Source organism: Lepidochelys kempii, chromosome 22, assembly GCF_965140285.1.
Source record: "Lepidochelys kempii isolate rLepKem1 chromosome 22, rLepKem1.hap1, whole genome shotgun sequence".
NCBI classification, from domain to species: Eukaryota; Metazoa; Chordata; order Testudines; family Cheloniidae; genus Lepidochelys; species Lepidochelys kempii.
In genome coordinates this window covers 16,649,131-16,663,813 of record NC_136401.1, presented here as the reverse complement: position 1 = coordinate 16,663,813, position 14,683 = coordinate 16,649,131, and the positions used below count along the sequence as shown (strand labels likewise).

The following is a 14,683-nucleotide window of genomic DNA, read 5'->3' as shown; positions in this document are numbered from 1 at the left end:
GCCATGTCCTGCTAGCTACTGGGCTGAGGCCCTAGCAACTCATCTCATGCAATCCAACAGATGGCCACATGACGGCAGCCTAGGGTGAATTTTCACCAGTGGCCTAGAAGTGACAGGCTCTTTTGTACCAACCCCACCTAGAGCCTTTTGCTGTCTCCATCCCTGGGTGAATTGTTTCAAAGGACCAAGGTCTTTTTATTTATTTTTTTTAAGAGACGCTCTATCCCCGGGCAATGTAGCTTTCCCATTAAAATAGGCCCTGGAGAGTTTTCATTTGCCGAGCTAGTGACTTGTGCTAAGAATTCCCTGGCTGCGTGTTGGTCAGACCCATTTGGTAGTGCACATTCTAACAGTGTGCTAATTCCACGGTTAGCTGGGCCGGTCTCCAAAGCAAATCCACCTGTAAGGGCTTTCAGTGCACTAGTTCAGACACCGTAACATGTGGACAGATGCTTAGACCCTTTCTTGAGATGCAGGGCTACCCTACTGAGCCATCTGGCTGTCAGGATCTTCACACCTTGCCTGCAGATGCAGGGTAATTGCTGCTAAGTTGCAATGGTAGGTATTTCTTGTTAACGCCAACCAGATATGTGAGAGAGGTTGGATAGTCTAACTCATAGGAAGAGGGAACTCAGGCTTGGCCTGGAGGAGGTCCTGCTGAGAAATCCTAGCTGAAGCCAAGTTTGGGGAGAAAGCTTAGGCTGAAGTATGTTTGGTTGCTGTTATTACTATAACTATTGACATTACACTAGTGCCCAGGGGCCCCCAGTTAAAGATCAGACCTCTGTTGTGCCAGGTAGCTGGGGAAGTCCTATGCTCTGTGTCATGTGGGGGGGTCAAACTAGATGATTGCAATGGTCCCTTCTGGCCTGGGAATCTGAATCTGGGAGTCACTACACAAACAAGCAAAACATGGGCAGCCCCTGTACCTCATTGCTCACAATTTAGGGATATGGTGGGATGTAGCAGGAGGATGAAGGGAAGGGGGTGGAGGAAGTGGGAATACCATGCACAAAGTTTTAATCTCAGCTGTCATTTGAATGCGTGATAAAGCCAATCCCCAGGCAGGGGGAAGTTTATACATGCTGGACAGAGTCCAGACTCTATTAAGAACATAGGAATGTCTCTACTGGGTCAGATCAAAGGTCCATCTCGCCCAGTATCCTGTCTTCCGACAGTGGCCAATGCCAAGTGCCCCAAAGGGAATGAACAGAACAGGGAATCATCAAGTGATCCATTCCCTGTTGCCCATTCCCAGCTTCTGGCAAACAGAGGCTAGGAATACCATCCCTGCCCATCCTGGCTAATAGCCATTGATGGCCCTGTTCAGAGCAGGGCTGAGTCTCTGCTGCTCAAAGGCATGGTACACCTTTACACACTCCCAGAAAGACTCAAAGAACTCCAAGCAGAAGAGCAGAGCATGCAGTCCCTTTGGTCACAGCTACCCACCCTGCGGCAATGAAGAGAGGGTTTGGCTGAACTGCCATTCAACTTGCCCTGCATTTCCACTCCTGGATTCATAGGTTATAAGGTCCGAAAAGACCAGTGTGGTCATCTGCTTCGTCCTCCGGCATAACCCCAGCCACAGGGCTTCCCTGAGTTCATTCCTGTTTGTACGAGAGCAGAGCTGTTACTCTGGCTTTGCCCGCAGTACATGCCATGCCACCCTAACTCATGCTGCGTCCCAAGGAGCAGGAAGACAGGGGATGAGACTTGGCTACGTGCCCTGGAAAGGAACTGGACAACCGGTGGTGTTGCAAGTCTGCAAAGAGACTGGTTACTGGCAGGAGTTATTGTAATGTCCCTGAAGGCTGCCCGTCAGAGGAATTTAATCTGACGGTGGACAATGGGCCCACCACATTCAGGAGCCCATTTCATCCCATCCACAGGGTTATTGTAACCAGATATTGGACTTCAAAGGAAAATATCCAGAACCGTGTCTTCTCTGCACCTCTGTCCTCCCTCCAATGCATTCTTTCTTGCTTGCTTGCTTTTTAATGGGGAATTCTACTGTGATGCCAGTTCCCCGCACACATCAGGCACTTGCTGGTTTCATGTGAATCAGGGAACGTCCCCCCGCCAGTTGGTGTAGGTCATGTGCTCATGGCAGGGCCAGGGGATGTTTGGAGTGGTCATGTCACTGGTAAGGGAATGGATCCTGGCAGTCAGTGCTTTTCTGCTCGCTTCGCTATGATGCCTGGGTGCCTGTAATGACACAGAACCAGAGGTGGAACAGTCTCCCCCGTCTCCTTTCCCAGCCTTATGGATGGGGGCTCCAGCTTTCTCCCGATGTTCTCCATGCAGCATGTCAGAACCAGACAGGGGCAAAGCCGGGTGTGCTACATTCATCATCCCAAATAGCCTGGCTTCAGTGAACAAAGCCGCACAGCCACTCACCCACCCAGGGCACCCATTTGGTCCCGGGGGCAGGCGATACAAGTCCTCCTGCCTCAGAGACTCTCAAAAAAGCTGGGGCTACAATGTGGCGAACTTGGTGGACCTTTCAGTTAGAACTTCGGTGAGCAGGCTCCAGCTCAGAGGAAGGCAAGGAGACCTTGAGGGAGGCTCCCACAAAGAAAGAGAAACAGGGAAGACAAATGGGACAGAGGTGGCACCTTCTCACCACACCTTCCTCCTAGAAGGGACTTGAACATAATAGCTCCCAGTCCTGTACAGAGATCTGTGCGGGGGTGTGATAAATAAAGGGGCAGGGAGCATCTCCCTTTGATGGGCACCCAGCCAGCCAGTTAGCTGTAAAATCCCTGTTGGTATCTGTTCTCTGCATGCTTTACCTGTAAAGGGTTAAAAAAGTCCCCCAGGTAAAGAAAAGGACACCTGACCGAAAGAGCCAATGGGAAGGAAACTTTCCCTTTGTGTATGTGGTTGATCTTTCTGGGGTGAAGAGATGGGGCAGCAGGAATGTAAGAAAATTAGAAATATTTAGAAAGATGCAATTAGGTTTATTTCTGTTTATTTTTTAAGGCTTTTGGACTCCTCTGTGCTAACCCCAGCTGCTTTTGTTTGCTTGTAACCTTTAAGCTGAACCCCCAAGAGGCTATTTTGGGTGTTTAATTTTTGGAATTGCTCTTTTAAAATCTAGCAAAAGCCTACGTTCCAGATGTATTTTCTTCCTTTTTGTTTTTAGTAAAATTTACCTTTTTTAAGAGCAGGATTTGGATTGGTTTCAGAGTAGCAGTGTCCTAAGAGGTTTGTGCATATGCTGTTTGATTAGCTGGTGGCAACAGCTAATTTCCTTTGTTTTCTTCTCAGCTCTTCCCCAGAAGATACCCCACAGGGAGGAATTCCCAAGTGCTCCTTCCTGGGTTCAAGGGGGTTTTTACATTTGGGTGGGGGCAGCGTTTACCAAGCCAAGGTCAGAGAAAAGCTGTAACCATGGGAGTTTAATACAAGCCTGGAGTGGCCAGTATTGATTTTTAGAATCCTTGCGGGCCATGCCCCCTTCTGCACTCGAAGTGCCAGAGTGGGGAATCAGCCCTGACCACGGGGGTGTGTGTGTAGAGGTGGGGAAGGGCTAAAGTGTAAAGCTTTAATTGTGCAGTGAACGAGGTGTGGTCAGAGGGCTGAGACCAAACACCCAACACCAGTTTCACAGTAAAGAGACCAGGGAAGCTGCTTGAACTCTTACATCACTTTTATTTAAGCTCTGTGGTCAGTCTGGTCCTCCAGAACAGCTCCATCAACCATCAGCCATCCCCGCAGCAGGTCTGGCATTTCATGCCCCCTGGACAGGAGACACGGCTTCACGTCTCGCATGAGGTAAGACACAGAAATAAAACACCAAAATCATCCACCCACCCGCCTGCCACTGGGACATGGGGGCTGCTGCCTCCCTCTCTCTCTCTCTCTGTGTATTCGCATTCAGCCACCTTTCCTGTTCAATCCAAGCAACCACCCTTTACCTCCCCCACTAAGGATGACACTGCTGCAGGAACAGGTCCTTTGTCTAAGCAGCCTATGCCGAGGTGTGGGCTTATCCTAGCTGGAGAGAGACACCACTATCTGACATTGCTGAAGCTGGACCACTGCCTCTGAAAGGTCAAGACTTGGGCACGGGAGGAAAAGAAGTATGATCCCTTTGCTTTGGGGCTGGGGAAGATAGAAGATCTATGGGACAATTTATTTGAACCCATGAATACAGAGGAGCAAAATGAGGGCCTGGATCAGAACCATCCATGGATTTGGCTTTGTGGAGCCAAAACCCGATCAAGCCAACCTCCCCCTCCATCTACCGATAGGTTTTTACGCATCTCCACATGAGGATCGTGAAGGAATCTGGCAATACCACCAGACCTTCTGCTGCAGCACAGACAGAAGGGCCTCCTTTGTTTAGTGTGTCAAGAATAGGGAAGAAGGTAGAAAAGGCAGAGAGAGATCAAATGTTCCTAAGTTTAAAACATGCACTGGATAAATCAGGCAGCTGGTTTCAGAGGCTGAATTTCTGTCTCACTCTTTCTTTCTGGGGAGCTTAGAAATCCTTTCGCTTTGCTGAAAAGCAAAGATCTCTGTGTCTCCTCTTTATGGACAGCTTGAGTTCAAATTTGTCCAAGGCAACTGGACTTTCTTTGAGCTGCCATGCGACACTACAGTCTGCCTACATGTTGTCCCCTCACCCATCATAGTACCGTCCTCCCCCAAAAACTGCAAAAGAAATCTCTAGCTACAGAGATGTCCGCTGCCCCCCTCCCCTCCCACATACAGTCCTTTCATGTAATATAATTCCTATGCACCTCAAGAGTTGACCATGTTGCTTTTGTTCTGCCTCTCATCTATGTGCCCAGATCTGGGGTGAACGTGGAAACAGGCTTCCCACTTTAATTCCTGCTAGCCTGGAGATGCCCCCTTTCTTTTAGGAAGGGAGTCGGAGGGAATGTCCCTTGCCCATGAGTTCTTGTAGCTCAGCGGTGTGAGGTTGCATCTCTCTCCAGGACACAAAGACCGCAGGGGTTTTCTGCCACCACATCTCCTTCTCTAATGGGTGGACTAAAGGCAGATTGGTAGAGGAGGCCAAAGTACATTCCCATTGCCAGCGTAGGCGGCAGGGAACTGGACAGGGACGGCAGTAGGTCTTAGTTCAGAGCAAACCCAGCTCCGTGGCTGCCAAACATTACCGTATGGCACGTTAAGAGGAAAGAGCGAGAGCGAGAGAGAGAGAGAGGTCTAGCATTTGAGTGGAGGCAAGTGGCACTTTGAGCTCGTTCGTGAAGGGAAGTGAATTGGCCGGTTCTCTGGGCAGAGGAGGCCGATCAAGGAAGTGTGAACCCTAACAGGGCCAAAGGATCCAAACCAGCAAAGATGGAAGGGAAAAGGGATTTCAAAGGCCCTGTGTCTATAATTAGGGGGCCCATTGGCCCTTCTGACAATGGGAGAGTTCCGTGCGCTAGGTGCAACCATGGGCTGCCCTGCCTCCTCCGTGGGCCAGCTAGAGGGGCTGCATGCCTTGGGATGGCGGTAGGCCAGGAAGAGCTGGTGCCCTCTTCCCTGATCTCTAGAGGCAGCCAACCTGGTCAGCACAAAGCAACAAAGCCATTCAGTCCAACAGAACCCACCCCAACCGGCTCTTCCATTTCCCTCTGCAGGGGGGAATGATGTCATCGCTCCAGGTGGCCATGCTGTTTTCCCAAAACAGGACGTGGCGACGTGCACAGGGAAAGGGCCGAGCTAGGTTTTATGGGGCAGTCCCAGGAGGCGTGGGCGGAGCCTGGTTCCCTCATGGCACATTATTTCCTAATGGAAGCAATCTCTCTCTCTCTCTCTCTCCATATTTTAGCCTGCAGGAAATATATGAGGTAGTGCGGACACAGACGTGCTTCTGTGTGAGTCAGGGAGTTGGGGGACAAGCAGGATGAGCTCAGAGACAAACCTCTGGGGTGGGAGCAAAGAAAGTACATAGAGCGACCTTTGCCTTTAGAATCAAATATACAAAAATAAAAGTGACCCAGTCTATTTGCGAAGGCAGGAGCTGGGCTGACAGTGTCTGATGTGTTATTCCCCCCATGGGGCATCTTTAATACTGTGGTGGTTTCCTTTGCATTTGTGCAAGGAGCATTGGATACTGGTTTGGTGTTGGAGAACCAGGCAGATAGCTGGGGGTGCCTGGCTCACATGTCCTTGTGGATTAGCAGTGCGAGGTTGTGTATGTCTCCAGGATGCAAAAGATCCATCTCAAAATTAAGAAAAATAAGAGTCTGTTAACTGAAGACACGTCCCCTTGTGCGTAACTGTCCATTCTGTGTCTCTCCCATGCTGTACCTGGGTGGAAAAGGTTAGAAATATCCCTAAAGCCAACTATTCTCCAAGACTTTATTCCTCTTGTTCCTCTTCTTCTTTTCTTTTTTTTCTAATACAAGTGAACAAGGAGGTGACGTGGAGATGAATTCCCTTATCTAAAACACTTGGTGGTTGCAGGAACTTACACTTTCATATACACACACACGCACACACTCCAAATATCAAAAAATTCACAGTCCAAAACTAAGACGATTTAAAAAAAGTTAAAAGGCCAGATTCTGTGTTGGCTTTTATCCTTCATTAAGAGCAAGAAGATTACCTGAAATTCTGATTTGTTTTCTATATTCTGCCTGAGTTCACTTTAAAATTCCAATCAACAGGTGTACAGACGGACCTGGAGTGAGCTTTAGACTTTTGGAAAAGAAAATTATGGCGTGTATATCTACGTATTTTTCCTAATTAGAGATTTTTTTTCTTTTGGTTTCAGATTACATGATAGAAAGTTCTAGGAAGATGTTCTAGAATCCATTGTCTTTCCTGTGTCCAAATTCTGTTCCTACACCCTCTGGGTTGGGAAGAGTCAATGCAAGAAGTTGGGAGTGGGGAAAAATACAACATCTCTTCTGCTCTGGGGCTGGTTCTGAGCCTTTTTCATTCCAAACGTCCCATCGTTACATTTGGTTCAGAAATCTTTACCCTTTGCCCTTTGAACAGGGCTCCCGGTCCCAAACGGTATTTTCAAACGAGAGAGTTGCAGACTCAGACCCGGGCCCTGGCTGGGAAGTTTCAATGTAGTACAGAGATCATTTTGTTTGGAAGTAAAAGTAGAGTTGGGAATTTTAGACACGGTGTAACAAGGTTTGTGGAGGAATCCGCTCCAGGATCCTCTTGTGTAAATGGTGTAAAAATTGACACTACGGAACACAGACACTTGAGTGGGTCTGGGACATTCCATCCAACAGAGGGCAGTGGTACACCCACCCAGCCACCCACTGACACACACACGCATGCACATAGCCAGCTTGCTACTGGAGGGTGGTGGGGCCAAAATTAGAAAAAAGATGCTGTCAGTGTATGACACATAGATGAAGGTAGAGAGTTCCCTTGAGCGCTAATGAGCAGGTGGATACTTAACCAAATCGTGTCAATTACAATTGCACCAAAATTTAAAAACAGAAAAACCCAAACAAAATTCTCAATGGCTGGGGAGAAATCAAAGGCCTTGGTTAATACGTGAAAGGTCGGGAGATGTGAAGAACTGGCTTCTTTGCTTTTGCTTGACTGTGTGCTGTTGTTTTAAACATACTGTTCCTTAGGACAGATGTACGGCGCCCGGGAACCTGGTGGTGGGCAGCAAAAGGAGATATCGGCACGGTGAGGATACAGATCTTCTGGGAGATACGATAAGGGGTTATAGACACGGGGTATTTTCTCCAGATATTGATCTTCAGGTGAGCAACAGCAGGTCAGGTGATCACTCGCATCCGGTATCTCTGAGTGACACTTTCCAAAGTTCTGGGAGAAGAGACAAAGTCAGTGAATAGAATCTTGGAGCTAGACTGCAATAACAGGCACAGGTACCTAACTCCCTGTGAGATACCCTCAATCAATTAATAGCAGCAGGGAAAATAATGGAGCTCTGTTGGCTTTTTTTCCCCCCCCAAAAAACAAGCTATTCACATTTCATCCTGGGCCATTTTGGCAATGAGAAATGTCTGCCTCACCCACATATATACCCATTTTCCCCATGAAAATTTACATACTTTGTTCCCAGTCCTGAAAATCGTTTCCCAAGGGCTTAATTTTACACAGGTGAGTTTCAATGGGATGATTCACATGTGTAATATTTCTCTTTGGAAGGAAATGCATAAGAAGGGGCATGATAAAAGCAGATAATTAAGACTGGTGTAGAGAAGGGAGATGGAGAGCTTCTGTTCTCCCTGTCTCATAACACAAAAAACAGGGATGGTCAATGAAATTAAAAGGTGGCAAAATTCAAACCTGATCAAAGGAAATCTTTTTTTCATGCAGTGCGTAATCAGACTGACAAACCCTACCACAGGATGTCATTGAGGTCTAGAGCTTAGTAACACTGAAAAAAGGAGTGTACATTTGTGCAGACAACAAAAATAGCCGGAATTAAAACAGTTAATGCTAACAAATTTTGGGACCAATATTAGATCTCATGCGTCAGGACTTAAACCAATCTACTCCTATAAGGATTTAGGAGAAGACCTAGTGTGCGGGACAGATTGTCTCAAATCTACCTAATGCAGGGTTCTTATACACCTTCCTCTGGTGCATCTAGTGCTAGTTATTGTCAGAGGCTGGATACTGGGCTAGATGGGCTTGGAATCTAATCCAGTCTGGTTAAGCCTATATTCCTTTGTAAAGTGTGTTTGCAGGATCAGGCCTTGAAGGGTGAAATGATTTATTGTCCAAACAAACCTGCATACCCTTATGCACGTGCTTAACTTTATGCACTGGAGCAGTTCCATTGAAATCACCGGGACTACTCATGTGAGTAACACTAATAGTGTATGTCAGGGTTTGCAGGATTGGGGCTACAGTGTTGAGAACTGAAATGTCCAATTTGGAAGAATATCATGGATTTGGCTCGGACACAAGACCATTTCCTTCAAGATGGGAAAACAGACCCAATCTTTCCTGATCCATTTCTTCCGGGGGTGGAGGGAGGGAGAAGAATGCAGCGCTGCTCAGATATTTTGCAAAATCTGGTTCTTTTCTGCAAGCCCTGAACAAAATGCAAATGCCTTGAATTCCAAGGAGCATAAGCTATTGTTGTGATTGCTTTGCCCAGTTGTTAATAACAAATGACAATCAAATGTCACTTGTTCTAGTGCAAAATCGCCAAGATCTTTCTTTGGTGGGTTTTCTGCAAAACAAAAGGGATGATTGGAAAGAACATCCACTGATGCTCAGCTCCCTCCCTTCTGTTCGTGTGTGTGTCAGGGGGATGGACAGACCCAGCTTGCTCAGTGCCCCAGGGAAATGCAAAGTCTTCACTTGCCCTCCCTCGGTACTGGCAGTGGATTGTATCCCTTCCTGCTCACACATTTCTCTACTGTTCTGAAACCCTGCAAGCTGATCTTGGTGAAGGACCTAGTCGGGACATCTCTCTACATTCCAGGCATCATTACAACAACCTGGGCACATCATAAGCAATTGCTTTCAGCTCCCGCTTCCTGTTGTTTGGCCTCAGCACATTTAAAAGGTTACTTGACAACTCTTTTTCCTATTAGGCAAAGACTGGCTTATCTGCTACATTTGGGGCTCAAGAGGCCCTACTCCTGCTTTGGTCTTCCCTCCAAGGGTTAGCTCCCTGGGGATAGCGTTCTTCCTGGCTGACTGATTTGCTGAAAGGCACTCAAGAGAGTGAATGTGCCAGTTTTGATGTGTCACGCACCAAAAACCGAGGGCTTTCTTTCTCTCAAACACACCACCGTGCATTGAAAAACAACATGGTCAAATCTTGAACTATCCAGTCTCTGTTGTTCCATAGCCTCATTCAGTTAGTAGATTGTCAATGGGGGGCAGGGGTTGTCTAATGGGGTCCTGCTCCCTGATTGGGGCCCCCAGTGCTACTGCAACACAAATTAGATATAGAGTTGAGCCCTTTACTTGTCTGAAGCCTCTTTTATCCAAATTCATTGTTCCCTGTTCTGTTGAGGTTTGGAGTACAACAGAGCATTATCAGCTGGGGGAGGGTCCCTGTGTGGTTCTGATCCTAGGAAGGCAGATCAAATATTGTACCCTGGCCCGTGTTCTCTTAAAGCTGTTGCAAAATGGATGCAGTTATCTGTAGCACCAGACAGGGAGCCATTCACTGGCAGGTACACCTGTATCCACGAAGCATGCACATCACACACCCATTCATGCAAAGGCTGGCTCATCCTCCTCCCTTTTCCCCAGTCCCATCTCAGTTTAGGCAGGGGAAATCAGGACAAGGTAATGAGAGGGGAAGAGAGATCAATGCTGCTTACACTATTAGCAGATTATCTCCAAGGGTTTCTCCACCTTGTTTTAGGCTGAGCTGCTAAGGGCGGGAGCGGGTCAAGGAAGCAGCCCAGACCAGCCTACCAATTATGATCCTTTGGGTTTTCAAGCATCCTCAATTATCTTTTTGACAGTCCTCTGCCTGTCTGGTGAACCAGTAGGATCTATAACCCATAGCAACCAGAACACAACACTCCCATGAAACAATGCAGCATCGTAGATTAAAGGAACATTCTCCTCTCCAGGAAGAAAACAGCCTGCAATCATTTTTTATGCATGGGCTTTGCTTTTGGCCTGACTGAAATTCAACTTTTTCCTGGCCCCCTCCCTTGCCACAGGTTGGAAATCCCCCAAATGGTTCCAGTTGGTGCTAGGATTTGGGTCCTCAAGAGGAAAAGCCTGAAGGAACAAAAAGAGCCCCTCAGCCCTCTCTCTGCCAGCTCCCGGATAAATATTTCACCAAGCTGCTTTAAAAAAATAATATATATATCCAGAAAACAAAATGTCGCTAATGATTTATTGATGGCTCTACAAAGCTGAACTAATGAGCGAGGCAGCAAATAATCTGGAGAGCTGCATGTTCTCCAGGCAATTTCAGGGGCCAGGGAGTGGCAGGAGAGGGGGTGGGTGCTGGTGGGGAGCTTCTGGGAGTAATGGGTTGTAATTAAGGGATGGAAGATTATGCTGAACATCAGGAAAACCAGTCAGCCTGTGCAATAGCCTCCTCTGCAGAAGGAGAGGAATCCTGTTGCTTGAGACATTTAAAGCACTAGGGAATGCGCTGTAGGGAACGATCCTGCTTTTGTCAGGAGATGGCTAGGATCATACAATCAAGCCTTAATTGCTACAAGTCCATTCAGATTTGCTACACAAAGTGCCCCTGAGCTTCAGTGGACCCCCTGTAGCCCCACACGGTCTGGCAGTCAGCCCCACAGAAGTTGTGGTGCACTTTCTGTGGCAGTCAATATTGAAAGACTAGAACCCCAGGCCTACAGGACAGGGACATTCACACCCAGCCCAGGGCTCAGCATCTGTACCACCAGGGCAAACACAGGGGTGCAGCAGGTCTCTGCACAAAGGGGGTTGTTCTCACACAGATCTCAAGCATTCACACAGCAGGGACTGAGAGCAGCTGCCAGGGGAGAACTATTGCTAATCAAATAAGCAATTCTTCAGCTTATACAGAACATGTTCCTATCTCAAGCTAGCTCCCTCACCTACCTATAACTGCTCAGGACTCAGAACCCAACCTATCCACCTCCCACTACGTAAAGGGAGAGCAGGCCTTGTCTCCTCCCTCTTTATAGCCAGGGTCATTAATCAGTCTTTGCACTTGCTGCTGAGCACCCTTGATCAGCCTTACCTGGAAGGCACTTGCTTCCATGCCTGCCAGCTGACCCAATATGTTTTTTTGAAGCAGAACTCCCTCTCTGAGCAAGGATGTTAACCCCTTCCCAGCCAAGAAGTGGTCAGGGTTTGCCCACCTTACCAGAATGTGGATGTTTGTAGCAAGGGAGTCCACCTCCCAGTGCGTGGGCAGGTGTGCAGTGGCAGACCCAACCCTGGAACTATGGGCAAGGAGGTCTATAATATTAATCCCATCTGGAGTTGTGCATCATGTGTGCCCCAGGGGTTTGTGCTGGAGTAGGGTGCAAGGCTCCGTGCAAATGAGTATGTCAGAACTGGGCATACAAAGGGATTCATTAGCATGCTGGGTGACAGGCATAGTGCAAAGGAGTGGCTTGCCCTAGCACAGCAGAGACATTAGAAACCTGCTTCCTTAACTGGGTCTTATGTGGATGGAGCTGAGCTTGAGCCAGTTTGGGAGATGCAGGAAGACACTGGAACACAACACAGCTGAGCATTGCGCCCTGCGAAACACAGGGAAGCTGATGGGGATACACCCCAAAATGCTAATAACCTGGGGAAGGATCCCAAGGGTCTGATTTAGGGACCCTGAACCATGCTGAGAGGCCAGTGCTGTGGCCTCAGTAATTGGCTAGTACAAGGACACCAAAACTATTGCGATGGAGCCCAGAGCAGGGATCCTGAGACATAGCCCACGGCTAGGGCCCTGAGTTATAGTGGGAAATCTTTATGGATCTGCTGCAAAGACCCTTGGAAAACCATGGAGATGGGCCTAAATCAACCCCATGAAAACTGAGGGCTTCCTACTGCAGATTGAAATGTGATGGCTATCGCCCATCACTAGAAATACCAATACTTAATAGGGCTGCAAGAGATGACCAGGTTACAGGGCTTGTCCCTCCACTACCAGGCTCATTGGGCCCAATTTGCCATCGCCCTGCAGCTGGCATTGTCATTTATCCTGGTGTGAGCTGCTCCCAGGCTGAGCTGTGCATTGCAGGCGGTGCCGTAGGCACTCAGGCAGCATTGTGTGCTGTTGCACCAGGGCATTGTGCACAGGTGTAGGTGATCGCCTAAGGCACAGGGCAAGAGAAGATCAGCCTCTTTGTGGCAGCCGCTCCACCTGTGCAAGGTGGGTGCAAGACCACTGCCAGCCTGCCTTGGTAGCACTGTGTGCTGGTACTGCATGACCACAGCAGGGCAGACGAGATTTTGGAGCTTAGGGGGGGAGAAAGCATTCCCTGTGCCCTCGCGCCTTCCCTAAGCTTGTGAGTTCAGAAGCCAAGCCTGCTCCCCGCTTTGCTCACTGTCAAGTAGCAGGAAGGAAGGGAATTGCACACACCCTGTGTTTATTAACAGCTCTGACGGCCAGTGCCCTTTGACTCTCTCCCTTGTCCCTCTGTGACTTTTCTTCAACCTTACGTACCTCCAACAGAGTTTGAAATGAAATTATGGCTAATTAAATTTAGCTACTACATGAATTTCTCCCCCCCTCCCCCCAACTCTTGTGTCTGCTCTCCCTGCCTTCACCTCTGATGCAATTCCATATAACACTTATGTTTGCTGGGATATTTGTTTTAAATCATTTTAAAGAAACTGTTTAAGTAGGGTGTCAAAAAGCCATCCATTTCAAACAGCCCAGTGGATTATTATTAAACTGTCTTTGTTTGATTAACATGCTCTAATTCAGTTTCTCAGTGACTCTAGTTCAACCATCTCCCCCCCCCACCCCACTTTGGAGCTCTTCTTGCTTCTGAAAGTCACTCCTTAAGCATAGTTATTAGTGCTGTGAATTGTTTTCTCCTTGTGACCTGGTAATCACCAATAAATCTGCTCATCCATAGCCAGGAATGAATTCTAACCAGGGGGAAGGAGGGGATGGGAGGGGAAAAGATATTGGCCAAGATCTTGATGTTTTGTTAACTTCATTTCTGTGAAAATCAGAAGCAGGAAAGACAGAATTACAAGGGGGGAATATCTGGAAAGGGCTCCATGCCAGCTGGCCTTACCCAAAACATTATCACTAACTGCCTTGGAACACTCCCCGGCAGTAGGATTTGAACATAGGACCTTGTGCACTGCTAACTACTATTGGAGTTAATGGACTAGCTGCATTAGCCCGAGGCTGTTATCCTCTATGGGGCCAACCATGACTAGACAAAGGGACAGGTGCAATAAATATGCTTTGCGAGAATGTTAGCGGCTTCCCCTTTGCCGGCAGCTACTCTAGACCATCTGAGGTTGACGAGAGTTCAGGTCTACTTTTCTAACAATCTCCTCATAAGTTATGAGCAGGATTTGAACCCCAGGATCTGCAGACAATTGAAACTGAAGCAGCCGCTCCACTAACCCATAGCAGGAGAAGACTGTTGCCCTGTAGTGGACAAGCCACTAGCAAGGGCTGCTACACACACTGTATTGTATCCTTACCCGTAAGAATTACTGAAAGCACTGGGAAACTCAAAGTACTGGCATCTAGTATCAGTTTCCCCACTGTGTTTATAAACTGACTCCTCAGCACTTTTATAGCCCTTCTCATCTTCAAAGTGCTGCACAGACTTTAGCTAATTCTCACAGCGCTGCTGCTCATTTGACACCTTATCTATCACGGAGCAACTTGATTGCTCACCACACCGGGTATATCGTGAGTAATAGCTGCAAGGATCAGGGAGAGGGGCTGGGATCGAGAGAACTGGGCTCTCATGAGCAATTGATTCTCTCCAAGCAGAGACTTTGGGCTCCAGAGGGTGGATCTGAGGTTTGGTTAGGAGGGGCCAAGACCCATAAGGAGAAGCACACACAAATTATTCATGCAGGAAGCTTAACGCTGCAGGATTCCTTGCCGAGGCTTGGTCTACACTTAAAATCCTACAGCCAGCAGTTCTGCTGCCGGAGCGCTGCGGCATAGCCCCTCGTTACAGAGATGGGAGGGGTTCTCCCATCCGTGTAGGTAATCCACCTCCGCAGAGGTGGTAGCTAGGTGGATAGAAGAATTCTTCCCTTCATCGAGCACGGTGTACACGGGGAGCTGGTCAGCATAGCTATGTCT

At 48.0% G+C, this 14,683-nt stretch overlaps 1 protein-coding gene across 3 annotated transcripts in view; it reads right to left on the bottom strand.

The window, feature by feature from the left end:
* Positions 1-3,634: 3,634 nt before the first annotated feature.
* Positions 3,635-14,683, bottom strand: part of NECTIN1 (nectin cell adhesion molecule 1) — a 153,862-nt gene continuing 142,813 nt past the window's right edge. Inside the window, exon 9 of one of the 3 annotated variants that reach the window (XM_073320774.2) lies at positions 3,635-7,764. In XM_073320774.2, the coding sequence (XP_073176875.1) occupies positions 7,546-7,764 (219 nt within the window). In that variant the 3' untranslated portion in view covers positions 3,635-7,545. The remainder of the gene's footprint in view (positions 7,765-14,683) is intronic. The other 2 variants (XM_073320776.1, XM_073320777.1) reach the window with 2 other exon arrangements.